Source organism: Podarcis vaucheri, assembly GCF_965113315.1.
Source record: "Podarcis vaucheri genome assembly, chromosome: 14".
Classification (NCBI taxonomy): Eukaryota; Metazoa; Chordata; class Lepidosauria; order Squamata; family Lacertidae; genus Podarcis; species Podarcis vaucheri.
In genome coordinates, this window is record NC_138752.1 from 12,530,947 (window position 1) to 12,550,455 (window position 19,509).

General features: G+C 43.5%; 1 protein-coding gene and 1 long non-coding RNA gene across 8 annotated transcripts in view; one reads left to right on the top strand and one right to left on the bottom strand.

The window, feature by feature from the left end:
* The window catches only part of LOC309518551, a 334,884-nt gene that overhangs the window by 267,639 nt on the left and 47,736 nt on the right, over nucleotides 1-19,509 (top strand). The gene's annotated exons all lie outside the window — the stretch shown is intronic.
* Nucleotides 1-19,509, bottom strand: part of DMXL2 (Dmx like 2) — a 112,124-nt gene that overhangs the window by 46,911 nt on the left and 45,704 nt on the right. For all 7 annotated transcript variants that reach the window (XM_082198189.1, XM_082198186.1, XM_082198184.1 and 4 more), the window contains exons 12-20: nucleotides 18,606-19,299; nucleotides 17,710-17,831; nucleotides 16,353-16,442; nucleotides 14,002-14,119; nucleotides 12,470-12,589; nucleotides 10,495-10,722; nucleotides 2,306-3,982; nucleotides 1,324-1,434; nucleotides 66-235 (exon numbers count right to left, since the gene is read on the bottom strand). In XM_082198189.1, coding sequence (XP_082054315.1) covers nucleotides 66-235; nucleotides 1,324-1,434; nucleotides 2,306-3,982; nucleotides 10,495-10,722; nucleotides 12,470-12,589; nucleotides 14,002-14,119; nucleotides 16,353-16,442; nucleotides 17,710-17,831; nucleotides 18,606-19,299 — 3,330 coding nt within the window. The remainder of the gene's footprint in view (nucleotides 1-65; nucleotides 236-1,323; nucleotides 1,435-2,305; nucleotides 3,983-10,494; nucleotides 10,723-12,469; nucleotides 12,590-14,001; nucleotides 14,120-16,352; nucleotides 16,443-17,709; nucleotides 17,832-18,605; nucleotides 19,300-19,509) is intronic.

Here is a 19,509-nt window from a genome sequence, read left to right on the forward strand (position 1 = left end):
CTTGGAAGAAGGCAGATTCAAAGGCTCGTGACCTTCCAGTTATCACCAAGAATGGCTCAAATTACCTTCTCCATGCACCTTCGGAGTGTGTTAATGTTTCTGACCCACCAGCCTATACCCATAGTTCTTAGTTCGGACCACTGGGGGTCTCCTCTTTGAATTGCAGGGATCATGTTGATTAACTCTTCCTCTGCCTCCGAATGAAAAGCCCAGGCAAAGTGGCAGGTAGAAACACCTAAATCATAGCACAGGGAAATCACAGGCACAAGGCAATTACAACATGGTGAATTAGATCAGAAATAATAGCCTAGGGGGAGGTGGGAGCATGTTTGACTTACTGGATTTAAAGCCACTGGGGACAAACATTCATAATTTGTTAAGAATGATGCAAAAAGTTCATTTTATGCAAATTTTGGAACAAGCGTGCATTCAGAGCTTTAGAATTCAGAACATTAATTTAAGAAAAACCAAGTGTGGCCACCTCCAATTCCACCAATCTAGTGAATAAAATTGTCATCATAACACTAGTATATCTCGTCCTTTTCCCTACCCAAGGAGTCCAGGGCAATAAATAAATAAAAAGGTTAAAGCAACACAACTAAAAATAATATACAAGATATTTAAAATACTTAAAAACAATTATAAACATCTAAATACCAATCCCATAGTCTCACTATTAGTAATTATTTTTCGTTTCTTTTTTTTTTAATTTCTTTGTGCCCAGAGCCCTGACATGGAGGATAGGATGGTTGGTTACAGGCGGACCGCGCTGGGTACAACGCCTCGGGTTGAAAAGAGTTCTCCTCTCGCCTCTGGCCGCCGAAATATTCCGGAGAATGACTGGGAAGGTAATCGTGCTGGGAATATTCTTCGCATGGTGGGAATTTGGGGTCCACATAGTTGGAGTTGATCAAGAACGAACTCATGGCCATTAATTTTGGAATTGCAAAAGGGCGCGCGCGCGCTGGCACGCACACTCCCGCTCACTCACATACACGCACACCCCAAAAAATATACTAAAATTTATTCCTATTTCTTTCGGGGCCCCCTCCCCTTCCCCCTTCTCCCTTCCTTCCCCTCCCCTAGTAATTCCTAGTATCTTTCAGCCACTAAACACCTTTTAAGCAGCAATGTTTCTAAATCCCCCCCGAACTTGAATAATAAAGGAGGCACCTCAATGCCACAAACGGGGAGCCATCACCAAGGAGACCCTGCCATAGGTCAACACCCAACAGCTCACACAGTCACTAGATGACCTATTCTTCCCATTGCTTGCTGCTTCTTTGAGTGATTCGCATCAGGCGGTTCGCACCAAAGAATTACCTTGATGAAGCAGCTGAACGCGATATAAAGGTGGGAGTGATGTCAGAAGGCATGTATGCAAACGCATAGCTAGCAGGTACCGCAGGCCGCATTCATCTAAAGTTTCTCTCCCTGTGAAAACGCACCAAACGGTTAAAACAATACACGCAGGTGTCCATGTTGCTTAGTTACAATATTCATATGAGGCCTTTTCAAACAAAAGGTTCTCAAAACAATTTACATATGCGGGGCATAGCAGAATATTCAAATGCACACGACCATAGTGTGACCTTATAACCCTTGATAGCTTCACACTTGGCTTTTTAATTATTCCAGATACTTGAAATGTTTTATAATGTGATGCCAATAAAGGTATCTGATTGACCGATTTGGGGTAGGTTTGCGGGTTTGGCAGAAGGAGATAGGATCTGCCCATGCGATGCCCACCTAGTGGAAACTCTAACTCACATGGCCCTTAAATGTAAAATGTCTGATGATCTCTGCCAACAATTTCTAGACCATCTATGTATTCCAAAATGGAAACCAGAGATGGAGGTTATGCGCTTCTTACTACAGGGGAGAGACCAGGAGCTCACCAAGACAGTAGCTAAGTTTCTCTATTTGATTTTCTGCCGCTACAGGATCCTGCCCTTGCTGGAAACCCACAGAGATGAGGCAGATTGCTCGCCTCTTCTGCCCTTTGGCGGGTGACAGTGCCGTTGGGGTGGCGACGAGATCGCACTGGCCTATCTATTCTGAATGTATTTTGAATGTTCTTATGTGATGCCGACAAAGGTTACTTGACTTGATTGACTGATTGATTGCATGTGGGATGTGTGGGCCCAAGCAGGATATATTTAGGAAATATATTTATTTAAAATAAATTAGAGGTCAAGAAGAACTCGCACACTAATTTTAAAATGTCTTGCGCCACTTCCTAAATGTCGCATCTTCCCCTATTGCCTCAATAAGCATTCCACGAGAAAGTGGGCAAGTTGTTTACCTGAGTAATGCTTATCTCTGTTTTCATCAAGCTCAGTGCTTGTGGTGGCGACAGTGTCTGCCAAGGCGACCAAGAACATCTGCTCGAGGCGAGTAAGTCCCGGTAAACTTGAGTGCATTAGATGGCTTGAGAGGACGCTGGCATGCTCTCGCCCAAAGTAAGTCGGTCCGTACTGAGACAGGTTGATGACTTTGGATTTATGCTCTCTCCTTTCTGGCTCAAAATCAATGAAGTCGTCCGTCGTCACCTGCTGAACCTGGAACAGATCTGAATAGTGATCCTCTGGCTTCCTTTTGGCATGGTCTTGTGAGCCTTGGGGCCTTTTGGTCGCTTCCTCCGTCTTGTACGTGGAATCCTGGTCTGCCGAAAGCAGCGCGTACAATGGCAACGGAGGGATAGAGTCGATCTCTGTATAGTCTCGCGTCCCCTCTTTCCCCGTACTGACCGCGTCCTTTGCGGTGCTGCCACTTACGCTGATGGTGCGAGAGAGGTGCCGTTTGGAGCCGCCGTCGGCCGACTCGGGGTCTTTCACAATGGCAACTTCCCCCGCAATGCATTTCACCAAATGCGAAAGAATGGCTTTTGCTCTGCGGACTTTACCCAGGTCCATCAGCTCCAAGAGCTGGGTTGGGTGGTACTGCGGGAGGGTAGGAGAAAGGACGTGGGCGGCTTCAAAAAGCCCGCCATCTTGAATCACAGTGGGGGTTCCGAAAACATCGTCCACAATGCCCGCTCCGTCGATGATGCTGGTTTTCTTGGCCATCCAACTGGTCTTCAATGGATCTTGCGTGGGGGAGTCTTCGCCGAGGAAACAGTCGCTCTCACTGCCCCCCGATTTCATGGCATGCTTCCACTGTGCATAGACGTGCATTTCACAGTCCATTCCCACGACCAGTATCCCATCTCTTACCCAAGACAGAGAGACTGGCAATGAAGGGGTGCCATCTACAGAGGACACCAAGTCTATGGATCTCAGCAGCACCCATTTGGACCTTATGCCTTGCTTTATGCTACCACCTAGTGGTAAAGTAATGACGGCGACACCCTCTTTGCTGCTGGTTTGCTCAGTCACAATTCCCGAAAGTCGGCCGTACATGAATATATTTGCACCCATGCTGACCGTCAGAATATGTGAGCCGTCTTCTTTCGAAACCCAGTCCAAGTGGACCAAATGCTTGGTGTTTGGCATCAGGTGCCGGTCCTTGTTCAAAAATACATCCATTTTACTATATACAAATAAATTGCTGTCCACGCTCACTCTCGAGTCAAGGACGCTCCCGACTTCCACTAGATCGTCCAGGTGAATCGTCTGCTCCAAGACCCATTCCGACCCTCCGGTGGATTCACATTCAAATATACAAACATGCATAGAAAATTCTTTGGAAACAAAACCGTTGTGTTGCATGGGCTGTTTGTACGCCACAGCCAAGCGCCCCGTATAGGAACAGCTGACAGCAACAGGCCTTCCCGAAATGCCCACTGTGCTGCTGTCGTCTTCTTTCGAATCGTTCATTAAAGGCCACTTCTTCCAGTGATAGGTTTCCTTCGTTTCATTTCTGCTGTTCACCACCGTCTCTACAGAGCACCTCCAGAACCGGACTCTGTCATCCGAACAGGAAGTAACCAGCAAGTAAGGTGCAAGGCAGACTGGGTAAATTGATGAAGAGCTCAGGTGTCCTAAATGAATCAGAGATTACTATTATTATCATTATTAAAAATAGTATACCGCCGGACTTCCGGTTCGGCGCCAGCGCTAATGGCTGCTCTCTCTCCGAGCTCCGGAGAGAGGAAGGCTCTGCGAGTTCGGGTCTGACCCGCTTCGGCAAGCGGGGGACCCCTAAAATCACAGGAACGGATCCTGTGAACAAGGAGATTCGGTGGGCACCCGAAGCGCCCCCTCTTTACCGCAGAAAGAGCCTTTTTAAAGGCTCCGGAACGACAACGGGGGAGCGCGGTGCTGAGAATCGCTACCCAGCCCGCAGAGTGAAGCCGCGTCGCCATTAGTGGAGAGCGTCGATTCCCTTCCTAAACAATCTGGACAAAAAGGACCCGTGAGTAAGACTGAACCTGTATTCGTGTCAAAATTATTTGAAATTAGGCTGAAAACGGGGAAGGCAAAAATTAAGGAAGTCTGCCTTCCCCCGACTGCATGACAATCGAAGCAACGAAAGTTATTAAGCTGCATCCGTAAGGGAAAATTGTTCTTAATTGCCTGAATCCGACATTTGGACTTTGATCATCCCCTCCAGCTTGCAGGGCAGAGGGGAGGAAAAAGTGACTTTACAAGCTGCATGATTAATTTAACGGAAAAGGAAAACTTCTGCAGCCCCCAACCTGGTACGAACTGCTCATAAAACAAAGGAACACTGAACTGACTTTAAAATTCTTGTGAAGGTTACAAAGTGGAAGCTTTACTGTCTACTTGATACAAAGTTTTGGGACTTGGTGGATACAATTTATCAGGGAAGGCTGGGACTTTATCTATTGGGAAAGTGCTGCAATATACATATAGGAGCCTCCTGATAAATTTGTGTTATAAATACTCGTAATTTCGGTTTGCGGACATTCTGATTTGCTCCCTCTAGAGGGTAAACTGAAAGTTGCTACGCTTTGAGACAGTGGAATTTTCCTTTTGGTGAAGGCTCCTGTGGGAAACGACCTTGGGACATGAGTGGCCCAGCAGACGAGATAACCACGAGAGCAAAGACAAAGCAGCTACAGCAACTCAAGAAAAGAGGCTCGATCTCAGGAATAACATCTACAGTGACAACAGGACAAGAAAGAGGTGCAGCAGTCTCCATGGATGCAGTATCGCAAGCCCTTCTTAAGATAAACCAATCCCTGGAGAATTTGACAAAGCAAACGGCAGAGAATACTAAGAAATTGACAGAGAATTCACAGAAATTGACAGACTTGACAGCTAGACTTGACTTGAACACAGAATCTATAAACAAGCTTACGCAAGAGAACTCTGCCACACGTCAAATTGCGGAGGAAGCTAGAACTATTGCTGGAGAGACGCAGGAAAAATTAGAACCGATTGCCAAAAAGGTTTATGATCACGACGAAACTCTGGCATTGTGGGAACTACAAAGAAAAGAAAGGAATTTGAAATTACGATTAATTCCAGAGGATGAAGGAGATAACCTTACAGACTTTTTAATGAAGGAGTTTGCAGATGCCTGGGAAGATCTAGAGGAAGACGAAATCCAAATTACAACGGCTTTCAGATTGGGCAGAAGACAAAATAGAAAGGTACCGAGAGACTGCTTGATTACCTTGAGATCAAAGGAGGAAAGAGATAAAATACTAAGACTGCATTTTGAAAAAGCCTTACAAATTGGAAATTCACCGATACAGATTTTTAAAGATATCCCCAAACATATCCTGGACTTGAGAGCTTTTTATAAGGACCTGGTCTACTTGCTCAAGAAGAACGATATTCGTTTTAGGTGGGAATTCCCACAGGGACTGTCCTTTGACTACAGGGGAAAGAAGGTTAAAATAAAGACGATACAGGATAAAGACAGGTTCTTGCATAAAAATCAAGAAGATTTACAGAAAGGAACTGTAGACCCAATTGCTGAGCAAAAGGGTGTAATAGACATCTTGAACCTTTCGTTTGGACAGAACCTTCCACTACCAACAGAGGAGGAACAACAATTGGGAGCAGTTGGAGGAATACCAGAAAAATAACAAGATGGCCCTGCAATTCCTCAGTTGGAATTGTAATGGGATGAACATGCCTTTGAAGAGACGACAAGTATTCCATATTTTGTACAGAGAACAACTGGACGTGACTTGCTTACAGGAAACTCACATAACTAGAGCCCACAGGAGACTACTTATGAATAAAAAATTGGGACAAGAATTTATCTCGTCGGATAAAGTGAAAAAAAGAGGAGTTGTGATCTATGTAAAAGAGAAATGGGCTCCAAAAATGATTTTTAAAGATGAAGAAGGAAGATATTTAGCGGTGGAGATACAAGTACGAGGAGAAAAATTTTTGATAATTGGGATTTACGCACCAAATGAAGGTAAAGCGGAATTCTTTAAAAAACTTCATGAAACTCTGATGGACTATTTGGATTACAATATGATAATTATGGGAGATATGAATGGTGTAGTTTCCACAAATATGGACAAGACACAAAGACTGACACTCACTAAAGATGGGAGACTCCCTAAGACTTTTTTTGAAATGACCGAGAATATGGACCTAATAGACATTTGGAGGACAAGGAACCCTCTTGAAAGAGAGGGAACCTTTTTCTCCCAAGCACAGATGACCTGGACCAGAATTGATCAAATTTGGATCACTAGTGGAATGGCTCCGAGGATTAAGACGGTAGAGATCTGCCCAAAAACCTGCTCCGACCATAACGCCGTGAAGATGGAAATGAAACTTACAACAACTGGTCAGTTTAGGTGGAGAATGAATGACACCCTGTTTCGAGATAGAGAATTCCACTTGAAGGCCCAAAAAACTTTAAAGGACTATTTCGAAATCAATCTAAGGGGCAATGTGGAAAAAAGAGTGGTCTGGGACGCAAGCAAAGCTGTGATGCGAGGGTTTTTGATTCAACAAAACTCAATAAAGAGGAGAAGGCAGAATGAGAAAAGAGAAAAAATTTTGGAAAAGATAAAAGAAGGAGAGAGAAAATTAAGGTCAAAACCAAAGTCCCAGGAGATTTTGAGGGAGATTAAATTATATCAAACACAATATATGGAATTGATGAACCAAGAGATAGAGTGGAAAATAAAGCAAATGAGACAAAAGTCATTTGAGTCGGCAGACAAATGTGGCAAGCTTTTGGCATGGCAACTTAAGAAAAGACAGAAATTAAATACAGTTACAAGTTTAGAAGTGGATGGAAGGACTATATCTAAACCAAATGAAATAAGAAACTGTTTCGTGAGTTATTTTAAAAAACTCTATTCTCAAGGAGCACAAAATGAAGAAGATATAGATAAATTCCTTAACAAATATGGATTACAAAAAATCTCCCCTCAAAGGAAGGTGGACTTAAACCAGAGAATATCAGAACAAGAGATAGAGGGTGCCATTCAGGACATGCAATTGGGCAAATCTCCAGGACCAGATGGCTTGACTTCCAGATATTACAAATCGCTAAAGGAATGGCTGATTCAACCGTTAAAGGATGTCTGTAATGAGATTTTAGAGGGGAAAAAGGCACCCGAATCGTGGAAGGAAGCATATATTTCACTCATACCAAAGACAGAGACTGAAAAGACTCAATTGAAGAACTACCGCCCAATCTCGTTACTCAATGTGGATTACAAAATTTTTGCAGACATTTTAGCAAAAAGATTTAAAAGAGTATTGATGGAAAAGATCCACAGAGACCAAGCAGGCTTTCTCCCAAAGAGACACCTCTCAGACAATGTTAGGATTATAATAGACATTTTGGAAAAGTTAGAGGTGAATATAAACACCAAAGCAGTTTTGATATTTGTGGACGCGGAGAAAGCCTTTGACAACATTTCTTGGAGTTTTATGAAAAAGAATCTTCATGGGATGGGGGTAGGACAAGGTTTTGAGAATGGTGTGGGTGCAATATACTCTGAACAAAAAGCTAAGTTGATTGTAAATAATGTGATAACGGAGGAACTTAAGATAGAAAAAGGAACACGACAGGGATGCCCAATTTCCCCATTGCTTTTTATTTCTGTCCTGGAGGTTTTGCTGAATATGATTAGAAATGACCAGCAGGTTAAAGGGGTACAGGTCGGAGCAAAACATTACAAGTTAAGGGCTTTCGCAGACGATTTAGTCCTGACTTTACAAGAGCCATACACTAGTACGAAAAAGGTGTTGGAGATAATCCAACAATTTGGCCAGGTAGCCGGATTTAAGTTGAATAAACAAAAAACTAAAGTCCTAGGGAAAAATTTGACAGATATAGAAAAGAACAAGTTTCAAGAAGAGACGGGTTTGACGGTGACTAAGAAGGTGAAATACCTAGGGGTTAACCTAACATCTAAAAATTTGAATTTGTATAAGGACAACTATGAAAAATGTTGGACAGAAATCAAAAAAGATCTAGAAATATGGTCAAACTTGAGATTATCAATGTTAGGCCGAATTGCAGTAATTAAGATGAATGTATTGCCTAGAATGTTATTTTTGTTTCAAACTTTGCAAATACTTGACAAGATGGACTGTTTCAAGAGGTGGCAGAAAGATATCGCGAAATTTGTCTGGCAGGGCAAAAAGCCCAGGATAAAATATAAAATATTAACAGATGCAAAAGAAAGAGGGGGATTTGCCCTGCCGGACTTAAAATTGTATTATGAAGCAGCAGCATTCTGCTGGCTGAAAGAGTGGATGCTCCTCGAGAATACAGATATCTTGGACTTAGAAGGTTTTAATAATGCATTTGGTTGGCATGCATATTTATGGTATGATAAAATTAAAGTGCATAGTGCCTTTAAAAATCACATTGTAAGGAAAGCGCTGTTCAATGTTTGGATGAGATATAAAGACTTGTTGGAAAATAAAACCCCTAGATGGTTGTCACCTTTAGAGGCGAAGGCCCACAAGAAACTCAATATGGAGGTCGGATGGCCAAAGTATTGTGAGATTCTAGAACAAGATGGAGAGAGACTGAAACTAAAGAGCCATGAAAATCTAAAACCCAAAGTACAAGATTGGCTCCACTATTACCAAATAACGGAGGTTTTTAAACAAGACAGGAAAATTGGCTTCCAGGTGGAAAAATCAAAACTTGAGACAGAATTGTTAGAACCCAATACTAAGAATCTGTCAAGAATGTATAACTTGCTGTTAAAATGGAATACACAAGATGAAGTAGTTAAATCAGCCATGATTAAATGGGCACAGGACATCGGTCATAATATAATGTCAGCTGACTGGGAAAGGTTGTGGAACACCGGAATTAAATTTACGGCATGTAGTGCCTTAAAGGAAAATGTAATGAAAATGGTTTACAGGTGGTACATGACCCCAGTCAAGCTGGCAAAAATTTATCATTTGCCCGACAATAAATGTTGGAAATGTAAAGAAACTGAAGGTACTTTTTATCATCTTTGGTGGACGTGCCCGAAGATTAAGGTCTTTTGGGAGATGATATATAATGAAATGAAAAAGGTATTTAAATATACCTTTCTTAAGAAACCAGAGGCCTTTCTCTTGGGCATTGTCGGCCAATTGGTGCAAAAAAAAGATAGAACTTTCTTTATGTATGCAACAACAGCAGCAAGAATATTGATAGCAAAGTATTGGAAGACACAAGATCTACCCACCGTGGAAGAATGGCAGATGAAAGTGATTGACTACATGACTTTGGCGGAAATGACGAGCAGAATTCGAGACCAGGGGAAGGAGACTGCGGAAGAAGATTGGAAGAAATTCAAGATTTATCTTAAGGACCATTATAAACTTGAGGAAGTTTAGAATGTCGAGATTCGACAGAGATAAAGGGTTGCAGTAATATAAGATTAGAATAAGAAAGGACTATAATAAATTAGAGTTGGAAAAATATGTATAAGTTGCTGTAAAATTTGGACATGAGGATGCAGAAAGGGGAGGTATGGGGAAGTCCGAGGAAAGAAGTCTACGAAATGACATTATGAAACCACACTTCTTTGTTTGTTTGTTTGTTTTTTTTTTTTTGTGTTTGTTTGTTATAAAAACTTTTGTAAAACTAATAAAAAATATTATACAATTAAAAAATAGTATACCGCCTTTCATTTGAAGATCCCAGGGTGATTCACAAGGTGAAACAGCATTTACATGACACAAACACAGCCTCCTAAGAGAGCCCGCAAAAAGTTACTAGCCTGCTGATTTGTTGCAGGTCTGTGGTCTAAAAGAGTGAAACTTACACCCTCTTGAAATTTAAAAAGCTTTTTCCATCTAGGAAATGTCTGCAGGCAACTGGCTATTTACAAGCCTGCATGAAGATAGATCTGTTTTGATTTCTTAGCAGTATTGAACATTTCAGTCTCCAATCCATTTTGTTCCTAATTCACGTTTCTAATTCACAATATACAAGAGTGAAAACTACATCCAAACATTTTTTTTTTTTTTTTTTGCATCTATAGGGTTACAGCGGACCAATGAATGCAGAATTTGCCAAAAGTCTCAAGACTGGTAACCAAAGTTATAGGAACCAGTGTGACTAAGTATTGAATCGTCGCCTTACCTGCAGAAGGAGTAGCTCGTACGACTTCTACACCAACTGGAATATCCAATGGGCAACTGTAGACCAGGCTAGAACTCAAAATAAGTTTACTAGCTGTCTGAAGATTAGCAACAGATGAAGAACGGGGCATGGGTGCTGCACCTGGCGAGGTATCTGGAGATGAGTCGACAGTCTGTTGCCCAGGTATGCCCAGCTGGTTTCCTGATGGTTGAACTTCAGCAGACTTTGCTTTAAAGATGCATTATTACAAACAAAAAGTTCAGTGTGTAATACGGACATACTTCCCATTTAAAACATAGGCAAAGATTTGTTTAGATATAGCATGCAGGGTGAAAAGCTTTAAAAGAGGATTAGACATATTCATGGAAGACAACACCTTCAATGGCTGCTAACCCTGATATATGTTTTTTGCCTCCAATGTTGGAGGCATAGTATGTCTCTGAACAGCAGCTGCTAGCAATCTCAAGTGGACAGAATTTCCCTGCTAGGATCTCTTTGCACATGTCTATTAAGCATGTCCACAGACAAGCGCATGAACTGAAATAAGGAGAGCCCTGCCGCTTCAGGCCAAAGACCCATCTAGTTTAGCATCCTGTTTGGATGGGAAGGCAGGATCTGAGTGCAGAGGTATTCTATTCACGTTTGCTCAGAAGTGAGTTGCAGTCCCACTGTGCTCAATGGGGCTTACGCCCAGGTAAATGTGCATCAGATGGCATCCTACAATCCTTAGCATCGTCATTAAATCCCACTGAAGAGTCCGCAGTTCTCAACCTGTGGGTCCCCAGATGTTGTTGGACTACAACTCCCATCATCCCTGAGCTCTGGCCTTGCTAGCTAGGGGTGATGGGAGTTGTAGTTCAACAACATCTGGGGGCCCACAGGTTGAGAAAGGCTGAGTTAGGAGCATGTAACTTAATGCATCTGATCAATTTTATGCAGCCTGACCACGCACAAGCTTAAGAAGCAGCATGAAATAGGTTTCCTGACATGTCACTAATGTGATTAAATGCTCACAAATGTTACACAAGTGAATAATTCTAACACACTGACAGCAATGCAGCAATTAAAAAAAATCAGTGTGATATATCTCTTGTGCAAACAGAGACCCCTTGCCTACTAGGGCTGGGCAATATCAGCTTTCCAACATTGCAATGTATCACCAGCCAAACATCGTGGTGTAGTGAGACATTGCAATGTTGAAAAGGGGAGGAACGAGCAGCATTGGCCCCAGCCCTGTGAGGCACCAGGGTGAAACTGCTGCCACTCTCGCTGCTGCCCAGTGCAGGGAGGAAGGGGGGAACAGAGAAGGAAGGTAAGGCGCAGGCAAGCCCCACCTGCGATGAAGGCACCATCGCCCTCAAACCGGTCCTGGACGAACTATCGATACATCGCCCAGCCCTTTTGCCTACAAAGGTTGTGCCGCTGAAATGAGGGTGGGCCAGTCTGCGCACAGAGCCGTGGACTTGCATGCAAAACAACCCAAGTTGGGGGAACCGCCAGAACATATTTAAAGGGCCTTTACAGGAGGAGGAGAGGAAGGGAAAGTTTTGTTGCACAAGCAGAAATGCCTGCAATGATGGAACACTGTTCATAATGTGACATTGAATACAACCATTGGCCCAATGAGTTCATTATTATCTATGCTGAATTTCCAGGATGAGAGTGGCTCTCCAGGATTTCAGACATAGAATGTTCCTGGCTCCACCTGGAGACGGAATCTGGGGCCTTTTGAATAAAAGGCAAATGCTCCACCACTGAGTTATTCTGTAGCTCTGCTTGTCTGGAGGCTTGGGTGGTATTTGCAAATTCTGCTATTGAATTGTTACTGGGTTTTATACACTGTCTTATTAGCTGTCTTAAGCAGCCTTGTGTGCTTTCCCCCAGCTGCAAGGCAGGATTTTTAAAAAATGCCTTAAATCAACCAGCGCATGATTAGAGTAAAAATACACGTTAATCTGGAAATTTCTTCACTCACCTACACATGCTTGAACAGATTTAAGATGCAGATGCCACATGTGAAGTATGGAACACCCATTTGTGTCTTTTTCGATTACAACTAGATAAAACTTTTCGGAGAAGGGTGGTGGCCGATAACCTGTCCAAAATCAAAACCAAATATTAATGGCAAGCTGGAATTTCAATGTAAGTGATATTTATAAGCAAGCAAGCAAGCAAGCAAACAAACAAACAAACCTATAGCCCAGCCTTCCTCCCAAAGATGCCCAGGGTGGCAATGACATTTTATTAAACATGGACCATGCTGTAAGGGTCATATTAAAAAAAATACCACTTTCTGCCACATTTTAAATACTGTAAATCATTAAGCAATATGTTCATGGTACATAAACCTAAAAGTGTACGCAAGAAAGAAAAGTTAAACCAATCTGATTTAAAAACAAAAAAAAACACAAAACCTGCTAGTATTAGGCTGAAATTAAGTCACAAAAACTCAGAAAACCTTCTGACTTCATTGTTCCAAATTTGGGGACACACTTTCAAATTCCATTTTATATTTTGGAAGTGAAGTCTCATCTGAAAGTTGAGTGTTTTAGGCTTGTTGACAACTTGTGTATTATTTTAGCACATTTCAGTACGAAATGTTGTAACGCGTGAATTGTCATAAACCTCTCAATATTAAATACTGTTATAAGTTTTCTACCAAAAGCTGCCAGATACTAAATACTGCATTGCCAACTAGCAAAGGATGTCAAATCAGAAATATATTGGAAATATATGGAGAATGTCCTCTGAATAGCCCCAGCAGCTGCCAAGCCCTCACTGCAGATACCTTTAGGGGAATTTTGGCTCTACGTACTATTCATTCTTCAAACGAGCTACAATTCTCAGAGCAGTTTAACAGTCAATTCCTCTTCCCAGGGAACTCTGCAAATTGTAGCTCCATTATTTTTTTCGGGGGTGTGTGTGTGTGTCTCCTAACAACTCTCAGAGCCATTAACAAACAGTAGCTCTCAGGATTCATTGGGAGAAGGCATGGCTGTTTAAAATGTTATGGTAATGCTTAGAAAAATAGGCAAGTAAGTGGGAACATGATAAAAATGTAAAAAAAAATGATGCATAGTCTGGGGGTAGAGAAAGGCATTTATCTCCCTCCCTCCCCCATAATAGGACCCAGAACCACAGGTGAACAAGGGAAAGTAGATAGTACTTAGTTCAACTATGGAATTTGCTACCACAAGATATAGTTTCATAACAGCCACCAACTTGGAGAGCTTTAAAAGAGGATTAGACAAATTCACTAAGGATAGGGCTATCCAAGGCTACTAGCCCCAATGGCTAGGATCTTGGCTGCTGGAGCGCATGAACAGAAAAGGAAGATGGCGGTCACGTTTGGCTTGGGGGGATCTGGCTGACCTCTGTGGGAAAAGGATGCTGGATTAGTCGATCCCATCCAGCAGGAGATCTTCCGCTGCCTCCCAGGGGCACCACAACCACCCCTAAAGATTCCTTGCTTATGGATAAGAGCAGAGTACACGTGCTTCACTATACCTTTGGAGGGCTGGAAAAATATCTCGGTTTCTTTCAGCTCCGCATCCTCTTTATGCGGTTTGTATCCCAAAATGAAGTCCTCTTGAAAGACGTGAAGCAATTGCGTGTTTGACCCACACTAGAAACAGCGTTAGACAGAAATCAACAGATTGCCCCAAACAGTTATGCGCAAGAACGTTCAAGGTATCCAATCACATTCCATGTGTGTTGTACCATCAGCTATCTCAGGTGTGGGGCAGCTTTGGCCCGCCTGGTGCTTGCTGAATTACAGTTCCCATCAGCCCCAGCGATCATGGCTGAAGGCCAGGAGTGATGGGAGTTGTAGCTAAGCAACAGCTTGAGGACCAAAGGTTTCCCATCCCTTGATCTACATAGAAGGCAGCTCTGGCTTCCATCCAGAACAGCTGCCACATGGTGCTTGGTGCCTTCACTGCTGTTCCAGCTCCTCATTCCTGGGATTTTCGCTTTGTTTTTCTAAATGCACAGCAGTCTTTAGGTTAGTCTTCATCAAGGAAGCGCCCCCCTAAGTGCTGCCACACTGACTCCTATCAGCCCCAGCCTGGTCCCTGACAGGACGTCCCAGACTCCTTTTGATCTCCAAAGTGGAAAGGGCAGGATCATTACCATTAGCAAAAGCTTTGGGAGTCGTGCATTTCAGCCCGACATAGGGAATCCAAAATGCTGCTCAAAAATCTGCGGCAGGCTTGCTACAGAAGCAGAGTAAGCTCAAAGCTTTCTCTGATTAATTACGCAGGATGTGTTCCGTTGATTAATTTAACACAGTAGGGAACAAAATTAATACTAAATCCCATTGGAGATAGACAAAAAACCTAATGCACTAAGGACTTCCTTTTGGAGGGTTTGGTTTGAGGATTAATAAAGGAGCACACTATTCTGCCAAGGCCTAAAATTTATAAGCTGGCTATAATGGTGCTAAAATCCTTGGGGAATCCCAACCCCTCTCCCTGAAAACTCCTATGCACATTTATTCTAAACATGCAGGTCCCAAACAAGGAACATAATAAAGCAATAATATTTTTTTTAAAATGGAAAATGCAGGATAGCAATTATTTAAACGTTTGTAACAAAGAGATTTCCATGCCATTTAGTAAACAGACACAAAATACAGAGAGACCAACAGCTCATTCAAACTAAATAAATAAATATTCTGCTGGAAAACAGCAGAATAGAAAGTTGTCACGACTATGTGTGCAATCTGGGAGTAGGTCCCATTTAGCCCAGTGGGATTTATTCCAGAGTAGACGTGTGCAGGACTGAACTGTTATTGGACATAATCATCTGTAGCAGCTACCAGATGGTGGCCATTATCTTGTAATTTGAGGGTGGGTGGAGGTGAATGTATGTGTGAGTGAGAGTTAGGCCCCATCTGCACTATACGTTTAAAGCAGATTCATACCACTTCAAACAGCCATGGCTTCTCCCAAAGAATCCTGGGAACTGTAGTCTGCTAAGGGTGCTGAAAAGTTTTCAGGCGACCTCTATTCCCCTCCCAGAGCTACAATTCTCAGAGTGGTTTAATAACCAATCGCTCTTCCCAGGGGACTATGGGAATTGTAGCTCTGGGAGGAGAATAGCAGCCTCCTAAAGATAAAGGTAAAGAACCCCTGGAGGGTTAAGTCCAGTCAAAGGTGACTATGGGGTTGTGCCGCTCATCTCGCTTTCAGGCCGAGGGAGCCAGTGTTTGTCCACAGACAGCTTTCCGGGTCATGTGCCCGGCATGACTAAACCGCTTCTGGCACAACGGAACACCGTGACGGAAACCAGAGTACACAGAAATACCATTTACCTTCCCGCCCCAGTGGTACCTATTTATCTACTTGCACTGGTGTGCTTTCAAACTGCTAGGTTGGCAGGATCTGGGACAGAGCAACAGGAGCTCACCCCGGCGCAGGGATTCAAACCGCCAACCTTCTGATCAGCAAGCGCAAGAGGCTCAGTGGTTTAGACGACAGCGCCACCAGCAGCCTTAACAAACTACAGTTCCCAGGATATTTTTATTTTGGCAGGGAGCCATGATTGTAACATGAACATTGCTTTAGATGTAAGTGTCCTAAGTAAGGAAGCCTCTGAATTTTGTGTGGCTGGTATGTAGCATACCGCGCAAAAGTCTGCTGCATTTATTTCTCTGGCCCATTTCCCCCCTGGCCAGCCCACCACCAAAACATGCACCACTCTCTACCCACAAAAACTGAGAAAGATTGCCTATCCCTACTGTCAGCACGGATTCCTGGTTTTTAATCACCATCTCCCCACTCCTGGTCTTTAATTAACAAGCAAACAAGCACCAGGCATGGTTAAATGACCCATTAGAGGGTTAACTAATTTTTTACCTGGTCGGTTATAGCATCTAGTTCAATAATGCATCCCGGCCGAGCTGTTGATTGCTGGCTCACAATGTTAAAAACTTCACCGATGAGTTTCTGAAAGAGAAGGGAAGTTGGGAGAGTATTTGTATTTCGAGCTAATAGCTGCAGCTGAAGTTCCACTGGTACCAAGAGCATCTGGGTGACAAATAGCCACTTTGTGCCGTGGACTCCAAACCAGCATGGGGGTTTGGCTGACCTTGCTCTAGATCATCATGGTTTTAGTTTGCGTGTGGTCTGATGTTTAGAAAATAATGCAGCCGCTAGTATGAATTCTCACTCTCTTTGCAACCTGATCGTACAGATTGCACTCCCCCTTTAAGTTCTATCCTTAGCTTATGAATAAAGGTAACGGTAAAGGGACCCCTGACCATTAGGTCTGGTAATGGCCGACTCTGGGGTTGCAGAGCTCATCTCGTTTTACAGGCCGAGGGAGCTGGCATACAGCTTCTGGGTCATGTGGCCAGCATGACTAACCAGAGCAGCGCACGGAAACGCCGTTTACCTTCCCGCCGGAGCGGTACCTATTTATCTACTTGCACTTTGACGTGCTGTCAAACTGCTAGGTTGGCAGGAGTAGCTTATGAATAAAGGTAAAGGTAAAGGTACCCCTGCCCGAACGGGCCAGTCTTGCCAGACTCTGGGGTTTGTGCGCCCATCTCACATCTATTGGCCGAGGGCCAGCGCTGTCCGAAGACACTTCCGGGTCACGTGGCCAGCGTGACAACGCTGCTCTGGCGAGCCAGAGCCGCACACGGAACGCCGTTTACCTTCCCGCTGGTAAGCGGTACCTATTTATCTACTTGCCCCAGGGGTGCTTTCGAACTGCTAGGTTGGCAGGCGCTGGGACCGAGCAGCGGGAGCGCACCCCGCCGCGGGGATTCGAACCGCCGACCTTTCGATCGGCAAGCCCTAGGCGCTGAGGCTTTAGCCCACAGCGCCACCCGCGTCCTGCCATCTAATCAGTACTTGTAATTTGACAGAAAGGTCACTGAGCAGGGACGGAGGTTACCAGCCAAAATAGTTGCCCAAGATGCCTCTGTTGTCCTCTTTGGAAGCATATACAAAAGTTACAATAGAATACATTTTCAATCAATATATCTGCCCCACAGACACCTCTGTGATGATGGTGGCATTAAAAAATCCTGTACATATATTTGCAGGATAAGTGGGGGGAGGTTCTTCTTTTTTAGCTGTTATTACCGGTATATTATGTATTTTGTGTTTCTGTACTGGAAACTGCCCTGTGATCTTAGAATGAAAGGCGGTATATAAATTTAATAAATGATAATAAAAATAAATAACAACAGCAACAACTTCTTACAGAGGATCCTGGGTCGCTCAGTTCATCCAAAAGTTTTCGTGCATCCACCACAGCTTGGTATAGCCTCAGGTTTTTGCCATCCGATGCCACGAAACAGGCACTCGCAGAATTGCAGTAGGTACCTAATTTAAAGGCAGGAGTCAGTTTTTGACATTTAATGTAAGCTATATGTTTTAGCAGTTATGGTTGGAGAGACATTAAGCAGTTTCGTAATATTCCACCAATGCGACAAATTCCCTGTTTAGGGAAGTTTTTATTTAAAGCTGTATTGTTTTTAACACTTGATTGTGAGCTGCCCAGAGTGGCTGGGGAAACTCAACCAGATGGGTGGGGTATAAATAATAAATTATTATTATTATTATTATTATTATTATTATTATTATTATTATTATTAATGTTGCTGGAGTCTCGCAACTTCTAGCTGAGTTTGAAATAAGGCTGTTTTGCAGGAAGTGCTTGTCTACGCCCTTCCAACATTTAACAGATGAAAAGGGGGGAAACCGTATCCGTTGAAATTAACACATCTAAGTTAGCCCTGTCCATTGGTCAACCTGTGTAAAACTTAACTGGATACAACCTGATGACTCAAAGCTCGCCTTGAAGGAGAGAGGCACAATCGCCACGCCACAGACCCATTTTCTGCACTAACTGCTTGCTATGCCGCTCAAACACCCAGGGAAATAAAACTTTCAACTAGAAGGGTTTACCTTTTCATATAACTTCCGAACTAAAATACAGAAGAGCATTCCCCAAGGGGGGACTAAAATAAGAAGAAATATTTTTGGTAGTCGTGCAAAGTCATGGGCTCATAAAGGTTATCTTCTTCTTTTTTAAAAAAAACAAAAAACAAAACCTGACTTCCGTCAAGTTTTATTGTATACAACAACAGCACTCACCGAGACAATAGCTAGGAATAAGAGTTGGGAGCCAGGCCACATTGGAGAAGGCAGAGGTATGGAGAGAATTGATACGAGCCAATTCCGATACTCCGCCCGTGTACGACAAAGGCCCAATGGGGTCCACGCGCCACAGAATCAGCTCGCTGTAGATGGCGTTTGGATCGTGGAATGTAAGCGTCGCTGCGTTCCTAAACTGCTGCCTGGAAGAACCTTTCAGGTGCCTCATGGGGTCCATCATTTTGTTCAAGCCATCAGAGTCCCATGGCTGATCGGACTCCGGGGTCCGCAGGGTGTTGTGGTGGGAAGACGTCAACAGGAGCGGGAGCACCGAGTGGCAAGCGAGGTCGTTGAGATGAAAGCGGTGCCCGCAGTACCTAAACTTGTGGGTGACTGTGTGCACCGTCGTGAAAGCAGACTTGTCTGCAAAAGAAACCGCCCACTGGTTGAGCGAGCCGTCTATGTGCTTAGAAACCATCATGACTGTGGGCACCGTGATGTTCGCATTGAAGCTGTCCTGGGAGCATCCCGGCCTCCATCCTGACAGGCTGTCGGAAATGCTAGTTCTCTTCTGGAGCAGTGCCTCGCTGATTTCTTTCGCAGACGTGGTGCAGGCATACATCATGATGTTTTTGCTAAGGGAGCTGGCGTCGCCGGACGGAAACGCGACGGGGATCTGAGAAGAAAATGAAACCTAGAGGAAAGGGAAGGAAACAAGGCGAATGTGTTAAGGCAAATAGTAATATTTTTATAGGAAAAGTTCCAATTTCCCCCTGCCCCAAGTATATGTCTAGCCAGTGGTGCCTCGGTTGTCAAACGTAATCCTTTCCGGAAGACCATTCGACTTCCGAAACGTTCGACAAACGAGGCGCAAAGGGCCACCTGCAGTTTCCATTGAAACACT